The 16,788-nt window shown below is 37.9% G+C and overlaps 1 protein-coding gene across 1 annotated transcript in view; it reads left to right on the forward strand.

Annotated features, from left to right (window-relative positions):
* Positions 1–3,721: 3,721 nt before the first annotated feature.
* The window catches only part of atp1a3a (ATPase Na+/K+ transporting subunit alpha 3a), a 48,743-nt gene continuing 35,676 nt past the window's right edge, over positions 3,722–16,788 (forward strand). Inside the window, exons 1-3 of the mRNA XM_055157139.1 lie at positions 3,722–3,799; positions 10,447–10,702; positions 10,781–10,917. Coding sequence (XP_055013114.1) covers positions 10,912–10,917 — 6 coding nt within the window. The 5' untranslated portion in view covers positions 3,722–3,799; positions 10,447–10,702; positions 10,781–10,911. The remainder of the gene's footprint in view (positions 3,800–10,446; positions 10,703–10,780; positions 10,918–16,788) is intronic.

Genomic DNA, 16,788 nt, shown 5'->3' on the forward strand with positions numbered 1-16,788 from the left:
TAATGAAATAAATGCTACAGGTTTGAATCTAATCCAGGCTCCGCTCAGAGGCTTGGTGTAGTTATGATGGTGCTCGATGTCGTATTTATGCGAGTTGATGTAAACAAAACCTTTTTTGAAAACGATGCTGTGTGCACGATGTTATTTTGGAAAACGGAGGGAGAGAAAATTTTGTTTTTCAACATACCCAGCTATGTGTAAATGTAGTGGAGCCAAAAAATGTGAGCATATTACCCCGATTTAAGTGTTGTTGCAAAGGCTTCCAGTTCGTTTTAGAGTTGATTTTTAAGATTTTATTGTTTGTTTTTAAAGCTTTGAATAGACTGGCCCCACAGTACATCTCAGACCTCATCTAAATTCACTCCCCTATGTGTGCTCTGAGGTCCGAGGACTAGCTCCAGCTCGTGGGGCCTAAGTCGAGACTCAAAACCATGGGGGACAGGATCTTCTCTGTGGCCGGACCAAAGCTCTGGAACGCTCTGCCCCCCCACGTTCGAACAGGCCCCACAGTGGAGAGTTTCACGTCTCGTCTTAAGACCCACTTTTACTCTCTGGCTTTTAACACCGCGTGAATTGTGTGACCCTCTGTGCCTTTTATTTCATTTTATTTTACTTACTTATTGCTATTTTATGATTTTTTGTGGTTTTGCTTTTATTAGATTTTTCCTGGTTTTATTGTTTTATGACTGGCATGATCACATTCTTAGCAATTTACCTTTTTGTTGTCTTCATTTTACGAGCTCTGTGCAGCACTTTGGAAACTGCTTTGTTTGTAAAACGCGCTATACAAATAAAATTGATTTGGATTTGGAAGCAATAACATCTCCATGGACGCAAGCAGGTGCACTGTAATAAAAAAACACAAGATGATTTTCCATGTGTCCACAATCTCGTATTAACTTTATTTTAAGATATCTTTCTTTTTTGTCACTCTTACGAATTATAATTTCAGCATAATTTACCAAAGATTTTCTGAAATATGAAGCCAATTAGATCCAAATAAGATCCCATTCTTTATTGTGTCGTTCTTCTTTCTACCATCTATTCCACATTATAATCCTGTATTGTCCTGGGACCTTTGTGTAAACAGCGATGTCCCAGAAGCCCCGCCATCCACTACACTAAGTGATTTCACATCTCCAGGGACGGACCTTGCCTTCCGCACTGATTCAATTTGAGCAGATTATAATGTATTCCTTATATGGTCATAAATAAGAATCAGTAGGTTTTCATTCTGCTGGTAAATAGTACGGCGCAAATGACAAAACAGCTTAAGAAATCATCTGTGTGCACATTTTGGGAGCTGTTTCCTGTAACTTTTCTCGTATCAGTCTTCGCTGCGCATTTGGAAACAATTTGCTGAAATCCTTTTTTTTTTTTTTTTTGCATTCTTACATATTATAATTAGTGAGTATCATTAAAGGGACAGTCTGGAATTTTGGACATAGAACCTCATGTCTTACCCACTCCACAAAGCACCCGAGGGAAATCTATTATTACTCCAGACTGTCAATGTAAATGTCTGTGTCGATAGAATAATTTTAGAAGTAAAAATCACCTTGTACTTCTGACAGAAAGCTTAGCAGCAACGAACTGATATCACCTAACACCTATCTTACCGGCAAAGTAAAATTCCGCTGATGCTGAGAAAATAGTCCCTCAACATCGACGATTGATATGATGCAAGGTTAGTTTTATTTCAAACATTATTCTATCGACACAGACATTTACATCGACAGTCTGGTGTAATAATAGATTTACTTTGGGTGTTTTGTGGAGTGGGTAAGACTGTTTTTAGTGGCAGGAAAACTATGGTCATGGACATGCACTAGTCTAGCACCAGCGACCTCTGCAAATACAAGGACTGGATGGAATATTTTAAAAAGTGTCTCCACACGTCTCCAACACTCAATGAGGTCCTATGTCAAAAATTCTGGACTGTCCCTTTAAGAAGTTGTCAATACGATACATACATACCTCGATACATAGACGACAATACGATACATATCACGATACAGTGCACATTCAATTCGATACGATATGTTTCAAATCGATTTGATATGGTTCAGTAAAAAATAAAGGCTAAATCATGACTGTGATACTAAAAGTCTTTGTTAAACCACTTCTTGGGTAAAGTGAATATAAAACACAAACATTTTAATCTTCTAAACGGTGAAAATGTCAAATGTGCCGCATAAGAGTTTCCTTCCTCTGCTGTAACAAAATAATAAAAAATTTACCAAAAAATACTCTTGCCTATATATCAATACAGCAGCCCATGATATCAATACTGTATCATCACATTAAACAATACGATACATCGATATTTTGACATTTTTACACACTTCTAGTTATAATGTTGTTCCCTCATCAAAAATTCTGGAGAGGTTTTATATTGTATGTCATCCGTGCATGTTTGAGTAATTTAGCGATCTCTCCTTGGCCCTATTCAAGCCCTTCTTACTTTTACCTGTAAGAATCTGTCCAATGCTCCGCCCACAATCCTTCATCAACCATGCTCCCATACGACATTTCTTTCTAAGTCTTTATTTATAGAGCGTTTTTCACAGACATATGGCACAAAGACGCTTTACGGAAGATTATTCATTCACTCCTCACCCGGTGGTGGAAAGTCTCTATTGTAGCTACAACTGCAATGGGGCAGACTGACGGAAGTGCGGCTGCCAGACAATCAGCGCCATCGGTCCCTCTGACCACCATCACTCACACATACACACACACACACACACACACACCACTTTCATACTGTCAATTCTTTAAATTCTCCATAAATATACAAAAACATGACACAAACCTGATCACAACAACTTCACAAATCTGATGTCGTAGTTTCATTAGCAGGATCCATGCTGATTGTGATAGTGCTCTGAAGGGGGAGTGAGCAAATACAGGGAGGACTCAAAAACTAAGTGTAACTAAACTTGAATAACTTATATATAAATACAAATATATAATTTTCAAAACAACAAAAGCTAACATGATGGTCTAAATATGTTTTTTTTGCATTTAATACCCCATATATGTTAAATATTTCCTCTTTAATCTAAAATCTGCTTAAAGAATAGAAATTGTCTGTTGTCTTCCTGTTCAAAAATTGGCCCCACCTCTTTATAGCAGCATAACAATTACTCGAATATGTAGTAATCAATCAAAATACAACTTTAAATGAAATACTACCTGCTCCTGGCCTGGATTATCCTGGGAAGGGCACCTGACATAAAAATTTATCATCTGATTATGTAAAATCTCAGTTGAAATGACTTGCTTGGGGTTTAATTAATCACTACTACCACTGCTGACTCATTTTTATCACACAAATCTTCATAATTCTAACAAAATATATTGGATTTAATGACTAAAATCAGCCTACCTCATGTCTGATTAAAAAAAAAATCCATTATAAAGAATGTCTCTTAGTCATTATAAATCCAGTTTGTCTAGCGCTGCATAGCAATCTCTCCAGCTCAGGTACCGTGACTCATCCTCTGTCAGAACAATGGGGAAGTGCAAAGAGAATTTACTTTTTGGGGGGAAGGGCAAATAGAGAGATCCAGAAGTGTCAGAATAAATGAGAGCACAGAGCAAATATCCAGGGCACGCGACAACCATGACCTAGGACAATATCGATCTGAGAGACACCAGCAGCTACAGCGACGCAAGACTGGAGGACGGACAGACCGCGGAGGGGGAGGGGACTCACACGAACTCTACTGTAGACTGAAAAATGTAGAAGATTGGACTGAAGTAGCAGTAGTGGTTAAAGTTGAAGTACTGGCAGGTATTTGTTGTTTTTTACTTGTCGCTCCGAAGAGAGATTTGTCAAAAGTGGTGGAATGTAACGGAGTAAAAGTAGTCAACTTGGTATTTGTGCTTAAGTGGATTTGAGAGTGGATACTTTTTACTTTTACTTACACTGCATTTTTTATCAGGACTGAAAAGCAAAAGTATTTTTATTATTGTCTGAATCTGCTGAGGGTTTCTTTTTAAAACATGCATAATTTGAGCAAACACAAATATACAAAGAAAAGCAGCTGGGAAAAAAACTAAATCAAAATCACTGCATTCGAAGGTTTTTAAGATCTCAAAATCTGTGCGAAAAACATTTTACTCTTTAAGTACATTTTTAAATAGGTACTTATTAAATAATTGTACTTAAGTCAATACTCATGTGATACTTTTACTTTTATTTGAGTATTTTTTGCTCTGGTATCTGTACATCTACTTATGTAACAACTCGTAAAACGTCTTCCACCTCTGTTTATCCTAGAGCAAGGGTCAAATGCATACACTAAAAAACACTACAAAAAAACATTTATTTTGTTAAACTTGACTAAAGAGGGAATATTACACTTCTATTGTTAACACATAACATATTTAGATCACCATGTTACATTTTATTGTTTTGAAAATGCTAAATTCAACAACAACAAAAAAAAAACATGTATTAATATGTTTTTTACTCTTACTTTGGTCTCAAAAGTCACTTGCATTTCAAAGCACTACCACAACACAATCAGCTTGGATCCTGCTGATGAAAATACTGCACATCAAAGCAGGCTTGTCAAGTTGTTGTGTACAGTTTTATGTCATGTTTTTGTATATTTATATTTATGGAGAACATGTTAGCCTGATTCATCAACCGGTTTCACTTCGTAGAAACTATCTGACCTATCTGCATTAGGATTCATTCACTCGACGGTAGGCAGGTACTTTTTTTATTTAATCAATCGCTGATATTTTGTCTTTACATATGTAATGCGCCGCTAGCGGATCTAACTGGTATATTAAGCTTTTCCCAAATCCCATAGGAAGAAGGGCAATGACGCCTTTCCCCTTGATAAAATTCACCAAACATTCTCTTTGTTCCAGCTTTAAATCCTCGATCTCACGAGTCGTTGCCAACACAGAATGTCTGTCTCTTCGCTGATTGGCTGGTGCCCAGACTCGCCCTTCTAGGTTTTTTGTGAACCTTCTAGTGTATTCACATTCCTGATCTAGTCGCTGGAGAGGCTTGTGGGCTGAATAGGGCCCAGGAGAGATCGCTAAATTACTCAAACATGCACGAATGACATCCAAAACCCCTTCAGGCATGTTTTTGATGAGGGAACAATGTTATAACATGATAGAAAGCTCCAAAAAGTTAATGGTTACATCAGCATGTCTATGATTTTCTGGTGCAGGGTCCAGCACTTGCCAGAATTGCTTTGTCTGAAATGTCCCACAGTCTCCATGGAGACAAGCAGCTGTGGCAGCATCATGCCAAGTTACAGGTCAAATCTGTGAAGAGACGACGCCGCTTAAGAATGCATATTTCTCTTTTTCACTTTTTTGTTTTTTTTAAATAATGCAAAATAAGTTTAGTGCCATGCTGTGGAACAATCCTGGTAATAACATAATCTGAGTTTTGCAGACACTGCTGTATTTATATCATTTAATACACTTTCGGTTATATTTAGTTGTATTTTGATGCATGGACTGTATTGTGTTCCTTGACAACTTCCAAAACACTCTCTCTTTCTCTCTCTCACACACAAATGCGCACACTCCCTCTTTCTCTTTGTCTCCTGTCTTTCACTGCGTCTGTCCTCTGATTTGTTTATACCATATTCACATTGGCTCTATCTGTCAGGACACCCCGGATCATGCAGAGTTATGCCCGAAGCAGCTGTACTTCACTCTAAACTCACAGCTCTGTTTGAGTTCTGAACTCGGGGCTAATTGTCTAATCTTCTCAGCAGGTGCAGATACAGAAATAACAGCGGCGCAGACAGCCCGGCCTCCCGTACACTCCCATACAACACTGACATCACATTGTTTCCACCACTGTCAAATCTGCCGCCATGTGAGCTGTCAGACACTTCATTTTCTGTGATCACTTTAACTGGCTCATAAGCCCCTTGTCTGCAGGTCGTCTCCTTGTTACTCTGTTACGTAACATTAGACCAAAACAAACACAAGGCCACAGCCAAAGTTTAACAGTTTATAAAGCGTCAGTAGGGTTATTTGTGTTAATTTAATTTTCTCTTTTTTTTTTCATGCTTTTCTCCATGGAGATGTTATTGCTTTGTCAAAAATGTTTCACGGTATGGTATTAAGACTTTTTATCAACAGGAGATCAAACCAGGCCAAGTTACAGGTCAGATCTGTGGAGAGGCAACCCCGCTCACAGTCAGAATGCCTGTTTTTCAAAATTTTCTAGCAATAAAATCACCTGTAATTCAATAAATGTATAGGTAGAGCTGTTTAATGTCACACTGTGGGACATTCAAAGCAGAGTAATGACATATTCAAGAAGGTGACGGACCCCCAAACGAAAAATAAGAAAACGTCTTGGGGTATAATTTGTTTTAGCAGGCCTGCATGTTTTGATCAATGGTTCAAACAAATCATAGGCCTTTACCATTCTTACGCTGCACAGCAAAAACTGGAGGGTTAAAATTTTAGGGTAAAATATTTTTCAGAGTTGTTTTTAACACCAAAAGTGTTATTTTAACTATTAACTTATCTGAAAGTTAAATGGGGCTTTGATTTGGGGTTATTTGCCAGAGTTGATGTGGTTGAGGTTAATTCAACTTCCCTTAGTGTTAATTCAACTTTTCTCAGTGTTAATTTGGCTCCTCCCATTCACCACTTCAAACTCTTGTGGGAGCAGACCAGTTTGAACCAGTTTTGTACATAATTTCATCTTAAATTAACTAAAATAAAGTAAAAATAAAATAAAACACCTCCTGTGTGTTGTTTAGTTAAATCAGAATAACTCTACAAAGTGTTATCTGTTTACTCTCAAAACATTAATGTAACTCTTGATTTCAGTGTTAAACAGGAACTTTGATCCAGTGTTACTTAATTAACATTTCCAAAAATGTTAAATTAACTCTAGAACAGATTGAACTCATATAAACACTGAGAAAATGTTAAAGTTGATTCTGTGAGAGTCAATTTTAACACTCCACTTTTTGCTGTGTGATTTACGCCTACAGAAACAAATAAATAAAAGAGTATACATTGGTATTCCATGTTGAGAACTAACTAAATTCATGTACTGAAAAATATGTACTCAGAATCTGAATTTTGAAAAGTTTTGAATTCCAGTACGTTGCTCTTTCATTTGGTCATATTCACAATAATGAACAAACAGTAAGGTTTTTTAATTTAGCGTTAAATTTTTCATTGTTGTTGGGTTTCAGATGACATCACAACATGATATAGGCCAATACTATTTAATTCATAAATATAGGTATTGTTAAAATGCAAATTTATGTTGTAATATCACATGTTCTTGAATCTAAATGATTAGGTTTAGCATTTGTGAATTTACCTTTGGGATATTTCTCATGAAAGTACAATGTAATCAGTAGGGAAATGTGGCTCTTGCCCCCATCTGGGATCATCAAATTTCAGAATCTGAAACCCACCAATTCTCTGATATGATTCAACTCAGTATGAAAATATTCAAACTCTTCTAAATACAGCACTCTGATTGGACAATGTAACTGAATACATTACAAAACACATTGTGATGCAGAGTGCCTGTTCTGTATTCTGTAACGAAATTCAGGTATTACCACTGACTACTGATGGATTTCGATTTCTTGTCATAGGCACCGTTTTGAGGACCTATTATTCAAAAGTGGTAGCCTATATTCAGTTTTAAATTGCTATTTTCAATGACGGCAGACAAGATTCTTCATCACTCTGACACTTATGTGAATATCTTGCTGACGCTATTTGCTGATATTTCCATTAACTGCACATGGTTTGCGTTCATGCACCATTTCGAGTACTTTCTATTATTCAAATGACAGTATATTTACTTTAAAATGGTTACTTTTAATGACAACAAACATCACTCTTACACCCAGGTTAATATTTTACTGGCTCTATACTTGCTGATATTCCCATTAACTACACATGGGTTTCAATTTCTTGTCATATGCGCTATTCTGAGGACTTTTCATTATTAAAGAGATATAATATTTTTGTTTTAAATTCTTACTTTCAGTGGCAGCGGACACAGATTTTCATCACTCTCCCTGACCCCCATGTGAATATTTTGCTGGCTCTATTTGCTAATATTTGGATGCACATGGATTGCAATTTTCTGCCATCTGCACCATTCTGAGTGCTTTCTATTAGTCAAAAACAGTATATTTAGTTTAAAATGGTTACTATTAATGACAACAAACATCACTCTCACACCCGTTTGAATATTTTAATGGCTGTATAATTTCTGAATAACTCTTTGTCTTGTCAGTCATCATATTATTGTTGCAGTCTCTTCCTATAACCTCTTGTATATTCGCTGAGATTTTACATTTTATTACTTTTCAATTTTAATTTGACTTGTACATTCACATTTATATAATTATGTCTTATTGCTTATTGTCTCTTGCTCTTTTTTGTGACTGATTTAGAATGTATTATTACCATTTTATATGTTTTAATCTTTGTTATTATATTTATTGTGATGTGTGAGCTACTGTGTGCAAATAATTTCCCTTGTGGATCAATAAAGTTTGTCTAAGTCAGACCTGGGCATTGTCCAGCTCCCAGGCCACATACGGCTCTTTAGTTGACTCTGACGGGCCTGTTTAAGATAATTTGGAATTACAAAATAATCATATTTTATCATTTTCCTCATGCATGGACTAAAACTCCATTGTTTTTATTTTAGAGGTGTTTTTACCTCTGCCAAGGAGGTTATGTTTTTGCCGCCGTTTGTCTGTTTGTTTGTTTGTTTGTTTGTTTGTCTGTTAGCAACATAACTCAAAAAGTTATCGACCGATTTTGATGACATTTTCAGGATTTGTTGGAAATGTGAAAAGGAAGAACTGATTTCATTTTGGGGGTGATCTGGAAGAAATCCTGGATTCTGGATCACTTTGAAATTTTTGTTAACATTGTGGTAAATGGGGCCAAAAATTTAGTTTCTCAATATCTCGGTTAATTATTGACCAAACCCCATGAAATTTGACTCAGGGATGGACAATGGGATCCTCTTTCATATTCCAAAGGCTGATCCGGATCTGATCCAGAAGACTGATTCTGCGCTCTCTGAGTGCTTTTCTAGTTTTAAATGTGTTGATGGTTGCCTTACAAAAAAGACAACCTCACTTTTTCATTGCTTAGTCATAACATGGTCCAAAGCAAGAAAAATATCTGACAAAGGGTTTTTTTTGCTGAAACTTTATTTAAGAATAAAAACGCTTTTGGACATTGGCAATCTGAGTGTGCTATGCATTTTTTCACTTTTGTCTTGCTACTCCTTGCATTTGCACCTCTACAAGAATTTTGGTGTGCGTTTTCTGTTTCTTTTGATAACATAAACACTTACCAGTCTTACAATTCATATTATGCAGAATTAAGTTCAGCTTTTTGGCCCCGCCCTCCACCATATTTTCTGTTTCTCATGTGGCCCCATAGAAAAAATAAGTTCCCACCCCTGGTCTAAATCTACACATGGGTTTAAATTTTGTGTCATATTCACTATTTTGAAGACTTTTTATTATCAAACAAATATAATATTTTTGTTTTAAATTGTTACTTTCAATGGCAGCAGACAAAATTGTTTCATCACTCTGGTTGACTGACTCCCATGCAGTGTTGGGGAGTAATGTTACTGTTGATTAATGTAATGTTAATGCTAATGCTCAATGTTAATGTTACATGTACTGGAGTTACGTAATCAGAGTACAAATTATGAGTAACTGTATTCAGTTACAGTTACAGTTTCAGTGAGTGGTAATTGTATTACAGTTACTTTGTTGAAATAAGTGGATTACACAGCGGTATTTTCCTGTTTTTACATTCTGGGCTATATCCCTTTTTTTTCTTTTTTTTTTTTTTCCATAATTCCACTAATTGCTGGACACTAAACCAGGTCTAAACCAGGACTAAAACCAGGTCTAAACCAGGACTAAAACCAGGTCTAAACCAGGACTAAACCAGGACAAAACCAGGACTAAAACCAGGTCTAAACTAGGTCTAAACCAGGACAAAACCAGGACTAAAACCAGGTCTAAAACAGGTTTAAAACCAGGTCTAAAACCAGGTCTAAACCAGGTCTAAAACTAAACTAGGACTAAAAAACCAGGACTAAAACCAGGTCTAAAACCAGGTCTAAACCATGCCGCGCGGACCGTGTCTCCTCCTCTTCTATCAATAATATTTTTAATACGGTTAAGTAAAGTTTGGGCTTTTTATTTTCTTTTAACAGACAAAACATATTATGTGTAGATTTCCTAGTCTTTTTCTTCTCTACAGCAAATCAAGTAATCCAAAGTATTCAGATTACTTTACTCACTTTATGTAATTTAATGGATTACGTTACAAACTACATTTTGAGGTATGTAATCTGTAATCTGTAGGGGAATACATTTTAAAAGTAACACTCCCAAGACTGCTCCCTTGTGAATATTCTGACAGATCTATTTCCTTGCACTGGGCGGAGGTGTATTGTCGGTGTCGGTGCGCGCTGCGGCGGCCTGCTCTCTCCGCGCAGTGACACAGTATCCTGACAGCAGCAGCGCCGGGACTCTCTGGCGCGCCGGCTCCAGGACCAGACTGCGCACTCCTCCATCTCTGCACATCTCCGCACAAACTAGCGCCTTTTTTCTTTTGCACACACACCCCGGGCTGCTCTGCGTGAGGCGTGCATGATCCTCCGCCTCGCCGCGCTATCGTAGGTGATTTCTTACCCATGTACATCAGATTTACCCTGTTGTTTTAGGCGTTAACTGATTTTTTTTCCCCTCATCAGAGCTCTATCCATCAACGGAGACGCGGGTTTTCCTCATTTCTCCGTCTCATCCTGCAGCTTTAAAGGCAGATCTGATTGAAACATCCCACTCGCAGTTCATCTCGTGAACAGAGCCGACTGACAGCGCCAAGATGGGGGTAAGAAACCTGCATTTTTCATTCATTTAACAGCGAACCAATCAAAATCGAAATCGCTCCAGATGTCCACAGGTTTGGCATGTGAACACAAAATGTCCTCGCTTTTCCGCGCCTTAAAATTACGCTTTAAAGTCCTCAGACGCACGCGTGACATTGAACACTCGAAAAAATGCAGGAGTTATTTAAGATAGCAACTAACTGTTCACCTAAGATACCGATTGGCTCACCATTTTGGAAGCAATTTTCGCCATCATCGGATTAATAAAAACTCAAACGAACCATTAAACACGATAAATGTAGGATTAAACTCGACGTGAAGCCTGTTGGAGTGGATTTCTGGTGCTGAATGCTGTCGTTTTTGCAGAGGACGTGCGCGCCAGGTTTGTGAGTCAGTCCGACGCATGAACGAGACCAGCGAGTAACGAAGGGAAGGGGAAAGACGACGTTTTGAGCATTTTTACACCCCAAAAAACGATTATGTATCAGAAATAATCACAAAAATATAATGCTTTATATCTGAAAGTGTCTAAATGAAAACACCGTGGTCAAAAATTCACAAAAATTGCTTTATTTCATCGGATTCTTGCCTTAGAAATCGTCGATGATAATTACTCGAGTACTGATCACTTTCTTTTTTATACACTATTTACAACTTCCATGGGCTTTAAATCACCCTAAATTGTGAATCAATCTTGTAAAGACACATTGATCATCTGTCAGACATTGATTTTAGCGTTTTATATTGTTTATTTTCGTTTTAATCGTGGGAAAAGTAACGTAACGCGCTTTGCAAACCAGCGTATGTCCATCACAGCGTCCAAACCCCATGAAACACATCATAAAACTCCACGTTATAAATGCGTGGGTACGTTTGCTCGTTTTGGCTTTGCAGTCGTGAACAAACTGTACCGTTTCAGGGCAGATTTTCTACGTGCCATGCCGTGATGCAGCAGTCTGGGGGTGCAGGGGGGGAGATGGGTGAACTCTTTAAATGTCATTAGTTTGATGGCGAAGGGGTGCGCAGAGATCAGCCGTCTCTGGGTCACTGTGGAGTGGAGCGGACGGAAAGCACATCCCAGACTGCGGAGGAGCGTGTCATCGTTGCAAGTCTTGACTGCAGCAACTCGTAATCTCCCCAGCCACCTCTGCAGCCGCTGTTTTAGCACCTGTTAGGACGGGAGCAGAGGATATGAGGCGTTTAAAGACTGCAGTTTGTCATTAGGAAGCTGGCTGCTGAGGTACAGGTGTATAAAATGTAAAGAATTGGATGTAAAATGATAATGTTATTGATTATAATAGTTTACACACATGTATGAAGGGTGTGTGTGTGCGTATGTGTCCAAATTCCAACGTAGTCCGACACAGACCCCACCTTAAACTAAGCAACTACTTATTTGTACCACTTTTTGTCAATGAAAACATAGGATTTTCTGTTTTTGAATTGATAATCGCTACAGCAAAGGCTCTAATTTCTTATCATTCTGAACCCGCGGATAGTTAAGTCCACGTTTTAAATCCCCCGGCCCATCACAATTTCTTCTTGTATGCATCAGGTCATATAGGACATCCTGTTCTAGGCGCAAACCGTAGCCTCCTCGTGATGTCATAACCGTACAAACGCAGCGTAGAAGGCCGTTGCACAGGGGTCTGGCTCGGGAAATGTCAATAATTTAACACGCAGCGCTGGTTTATGGGTAAAAAAAACCCGTGCTGCCCGGGCCGGCGGTATAGTGGCTAACCTGCTAACGGGAACGCTCCAGCTCCAGTTCTGATGTCATTGACTGGGATTATGATGGGGGGGAGTCTCCTGGTCGGCTGCAGGCATGTCCTGGTTTGGTGGGCAGGACGGGGGGGGGAAAGAGGAGGAGGAGGTAGAGGAGGAAGTGGAGGAGGGGGATGGGAGGGGGCCGGTAGAGTGTGCGTGATGCTGTCCACTACTATACAGTATAATGCCGTAGGGGAAAAGCTTTGGATGGATAGAAAGGGAAGGGAGGGAGAGACAGTGGAAATCCCGTGTCCCAAAGGCTGTGGGGGAGGAGGAAGGGAGGCAAATTGGCAAATTGGGAGGGGGTGACGAGACACCACTGGGCAGAATTGATCCGTACCAATGGATCAATGGGATGGGCTTTGCGTGGGACAGACTAATGTTTGTGAACGCACGGAAAATCCTAAAAAAACAAAGATATTCTGCTTATTTTGTTTAATTTGCTCATTTAATTTGGTACACCAGACTATATACGGCTCCTGAGCCACGTACAGCCCTTTTGTTGGCTCTGACTAGTCCGTTTAAGCTCATTTGGAGTTACAAAATAAACATATTTTATAATTTTACCTCATCCATGGACTAAAGCTGCATTGCTTTTATTTTAAAGGTGATTTTTAATGACATTTTTTGTAAGGCAAACTCACTTTTTCATTGTTTAGTCATAACATAAACTCTTACCAGTCTTACCAGCTCATCAAAACAATGATATTTTCTGCTTTTTATAAAGAAATACAATTAATATTATGCAGAATTGAGTTACCGGTAAGCGTTTTCAGCCGGCCCTCTACAGTATTTTCCGTTTCTAATGTGGCTCCATGGAAAAAATAAATGCCCGTCCTTGAGTTAGACAGTTATTTGGTTGTTTTTTTATTCCAGATGCCGTACCTGTTGCAAACAATCGCATACATTGTCAGGAAAAATGTGAGACTGGAGCAGAACAGCTGTCGAGGGCCATTGTTTGAAATCTGTTTTGATGGATTCAGAGGAGAGAGAGAGAGAGAAAAGTAATGCTGCAGAATAAATGCATTACTGTAGTTGTTACCCATAATGCACTGGGTGTGAAAGTGTTGGGGGAAGCGGCCAATCAGAGCACAGGGCTGTGAGGAGCTGCACTTCACATCCGCACGTGAAGGAGAGTGCTCAGAATAACACTTAGAATAATGAGTCTTATAACGAGCATAAATGATAACGATTACAGTATTAAAGTATTTCAATGGGAAACCACCGTCTTAAGTGTCATACTCTGTTACAGTGACTTATTTTGACACATTGGGCACTGGACACTCATTTCATTTGGCTTCAAGTGACAGTGCCAGAAAACTGCATTGGTCTAGTTCAAAATTAAGTACACCCAAACCAGACCAAGCTACAGGTCAGATCTGTGGAGTGGTGACGCCGCTCACAGTCAGAACACCTATCTTTCTAGGTATTTTTGAGCTATAAAATCACCTGTAGTTGAATAACCGTAAAGTAGAGCTGTTTAATGTCATACTTTGGAACATTCATGGCTGAGCAATGGCACATCTGTATAAACAAGCAGATGACAAACCCTCCACCAAAAAGTTACACAGTGCACCTTTAATGTCCAATATTTGTACCGGAATAGTTTGACTGATGAAGATTTGATGTTTCCCTATAATATGACACTGTATTGGGCCTTCATAGTTATATTTTCACTCCCATGATATACAAACAAACTGAACAAAATTATATAGTTATATTAATTGGTCGATGGAGTTTTATTTGACCAAAATTTGTATTTGTAGTCAACTAATTCTTTTGTTTAGCTTATAAGAATTGATCTGGGACAACAGCAGAAGGAGAAGGTAGTGAGTGAGTTTGCTGAAGATTTGAAATTGAATCTTGAGTTTAATCTACATTTTTTACATATAAATAAACGCTTTCTATACAAATTGCTGTTTTGGCATGAACTCCCGTGCATGTTTAGTCTTGAACACAGTTTGGGTCAGATAAGTAAGGGTGTGGCTTTTGCCCTCTTATTAGTCGACCAGTCGAGACTTTCTTTAGTCGACTACAGCCCTAATCGCTGTAGTAATTAACAATTTAAAACAAAATATTTCCACATATTGTTCCATAATAGGAGGCTGACATTCATCTGACAGTAGAGACGCCTGTGGGGAAACACTAGGGCGAACTTTAATCTACATGACAAAATGAAACTAATGACTGCAGTGATGCCATTCAAACAGCCGTGTGTTTGGTCTGGTCCCTGTGGAGGTCCCTATAGCCAATTAACTCCTGCCAACAACATATGATTTCTACTAGGGATGTAAAAATAACCGAAATATCGTGATATCGTATCGCCAAATGTCTCATAATAATATCGTGGGTCATCAAAATATATCAAAATTCATGTCTCTTTGATTAAATTCATTGTTTTGGTGCAGTAATAGCTAAAAAACAGATGGAACTACATAGACCATGATCCTTTGCTCCATCTCAGTACCAACTTGACATGATAAAGTAATATAAGTATAATATTTTATAAGCACTTTTAAATCTTAATTTTTTTTGGATTATGACAGAAGCAAAGGACTGTTAAAGCATTTTAAAACAAAAGTAGCATATTCCTAATTTTTTTTTTTTTTTCCTCCACCAAATATCGCAGTAAAACAAATCAGGTCATAAAGTTAATATCGTGACATTACATCCCTAATTTCTATGTTGATTTCGATAAGGCTTTTGCTACTTGTGCATATTCAAAATAACACTGGACTTAACGTGTATTCAGTGTTAAAAGTGGTAACGTAACAATATGCAAATCTCACTGTACGATGTTGTCACGATATTAACTTCACGATCTGATAATTATTGCCATTTTTATATCTTTATTTCATATTTTTGCTGTCATTTAGCAGTGCTTTTTCGGGACTACAGCTTCTCAAAAAATGTAACTCATCAGCACTTCTTTTGTGCTCCAACTTTTTAATCAAATCCAAACGTAAAAACATGGGGAAAAAAACCTTGCGTGATCATTTTCAGCATGTGTGCACAATCTCGTGGCAGTTTTGTTTCGCAAGATCTTGTCCTATCCCTAAATTACTATCATATTCCAAATAATTAAGATAGAAAAGTTCACTTCATACTGTCTGCAATGAAAGAACAAAGGATCATGGTCTGTGTAGCTCTTTGATTTTTTAGCTGTTGCTGCACCATAACAATAATTTTAAGCAAAGAAGTGTATAATTTGATATACTGGACTTTTTAAGATATAATATTACAGTTATTGTTACATCCCTGGTTAAAAGCAGCCACCAGTACGTTACTTGTGATGTCGGAGTTGCATAATTGTGTTCCAGCTCGTCAATTCCCCTTCATTGTTTTACTATTGAGTGTTATCCCCGTGCTCTTCCATCTGTCTGTAGTGTTGTGTTTACTATAGATCCATACTGAGTCCTGTCACATTCGGCTCAGCATCACCACGCCTTATAAGGTCATCCTGCTGACGCCACTTCCTGCGTGAGCTGAGGTTTAGACGACGTCACAGCGCTGTTACTCTTTAGTGTAATTAAAATTTAGAACAGGAATAATGTTTTAAAAGGGGCCATATTACACTAATCTCTGATCCATGTTATAATGTTGTTTTGTTGTCTGAAACTTAACCTGGAGTTGTGTTTTGTTTCATTCACACGTTTAATTAACACACAAACCCTGTACATTTAGGCTGAGTTCTTCTCTCAAACAAAAAAAAAAACACTCTGTTCCACCTTATGATGTCATGTAGTGATACAGGAAGTGCTCTACTGTGTTTTTTAAACTCCATAAACCTTCACTAGAATCATTTTGATAATTTCAGCCCTGCAAATTTTTAAAAGGTAAAAGGAGCTGAACCCTAACCCTAACTTGAAAACTTCTGCTTCATTACATTCTCAGCTTTGGAAATATAGATAGACTAATAATAAATGATTACTCAAATATGTGTGAATGAAACAAAACACAACTCCAGATATGCTTTTAAGGACTTAACAACATTATAACATGTCTATACAGCTCACAAGACTAAGTATTGTGTAATATAGAACCTATAAATAAAGATTTTGGATAGTGTTGGATACACACATATCTGACAAATTTTATTCAAACAT

Source organism: Boleophthalmus pectinirostris, unplaced genomic scaffold (genome assembly GCF_026225935.1).
Source record: "Boleophthalmus pectinirostris isolate CB_2022bp ecotype Guang Dong unplaced genomic scaffold, ASM2622593v1 HiC_scaffold_21, whole genome shotgun sequence".
Taxonomy (NCBI): Eukaryota; Metazoa; Chordata; class Actinopteri; order Gobiiformes; family Gobiidae; genus Boleophthalmus; species Boleophthalmus pectinirostris.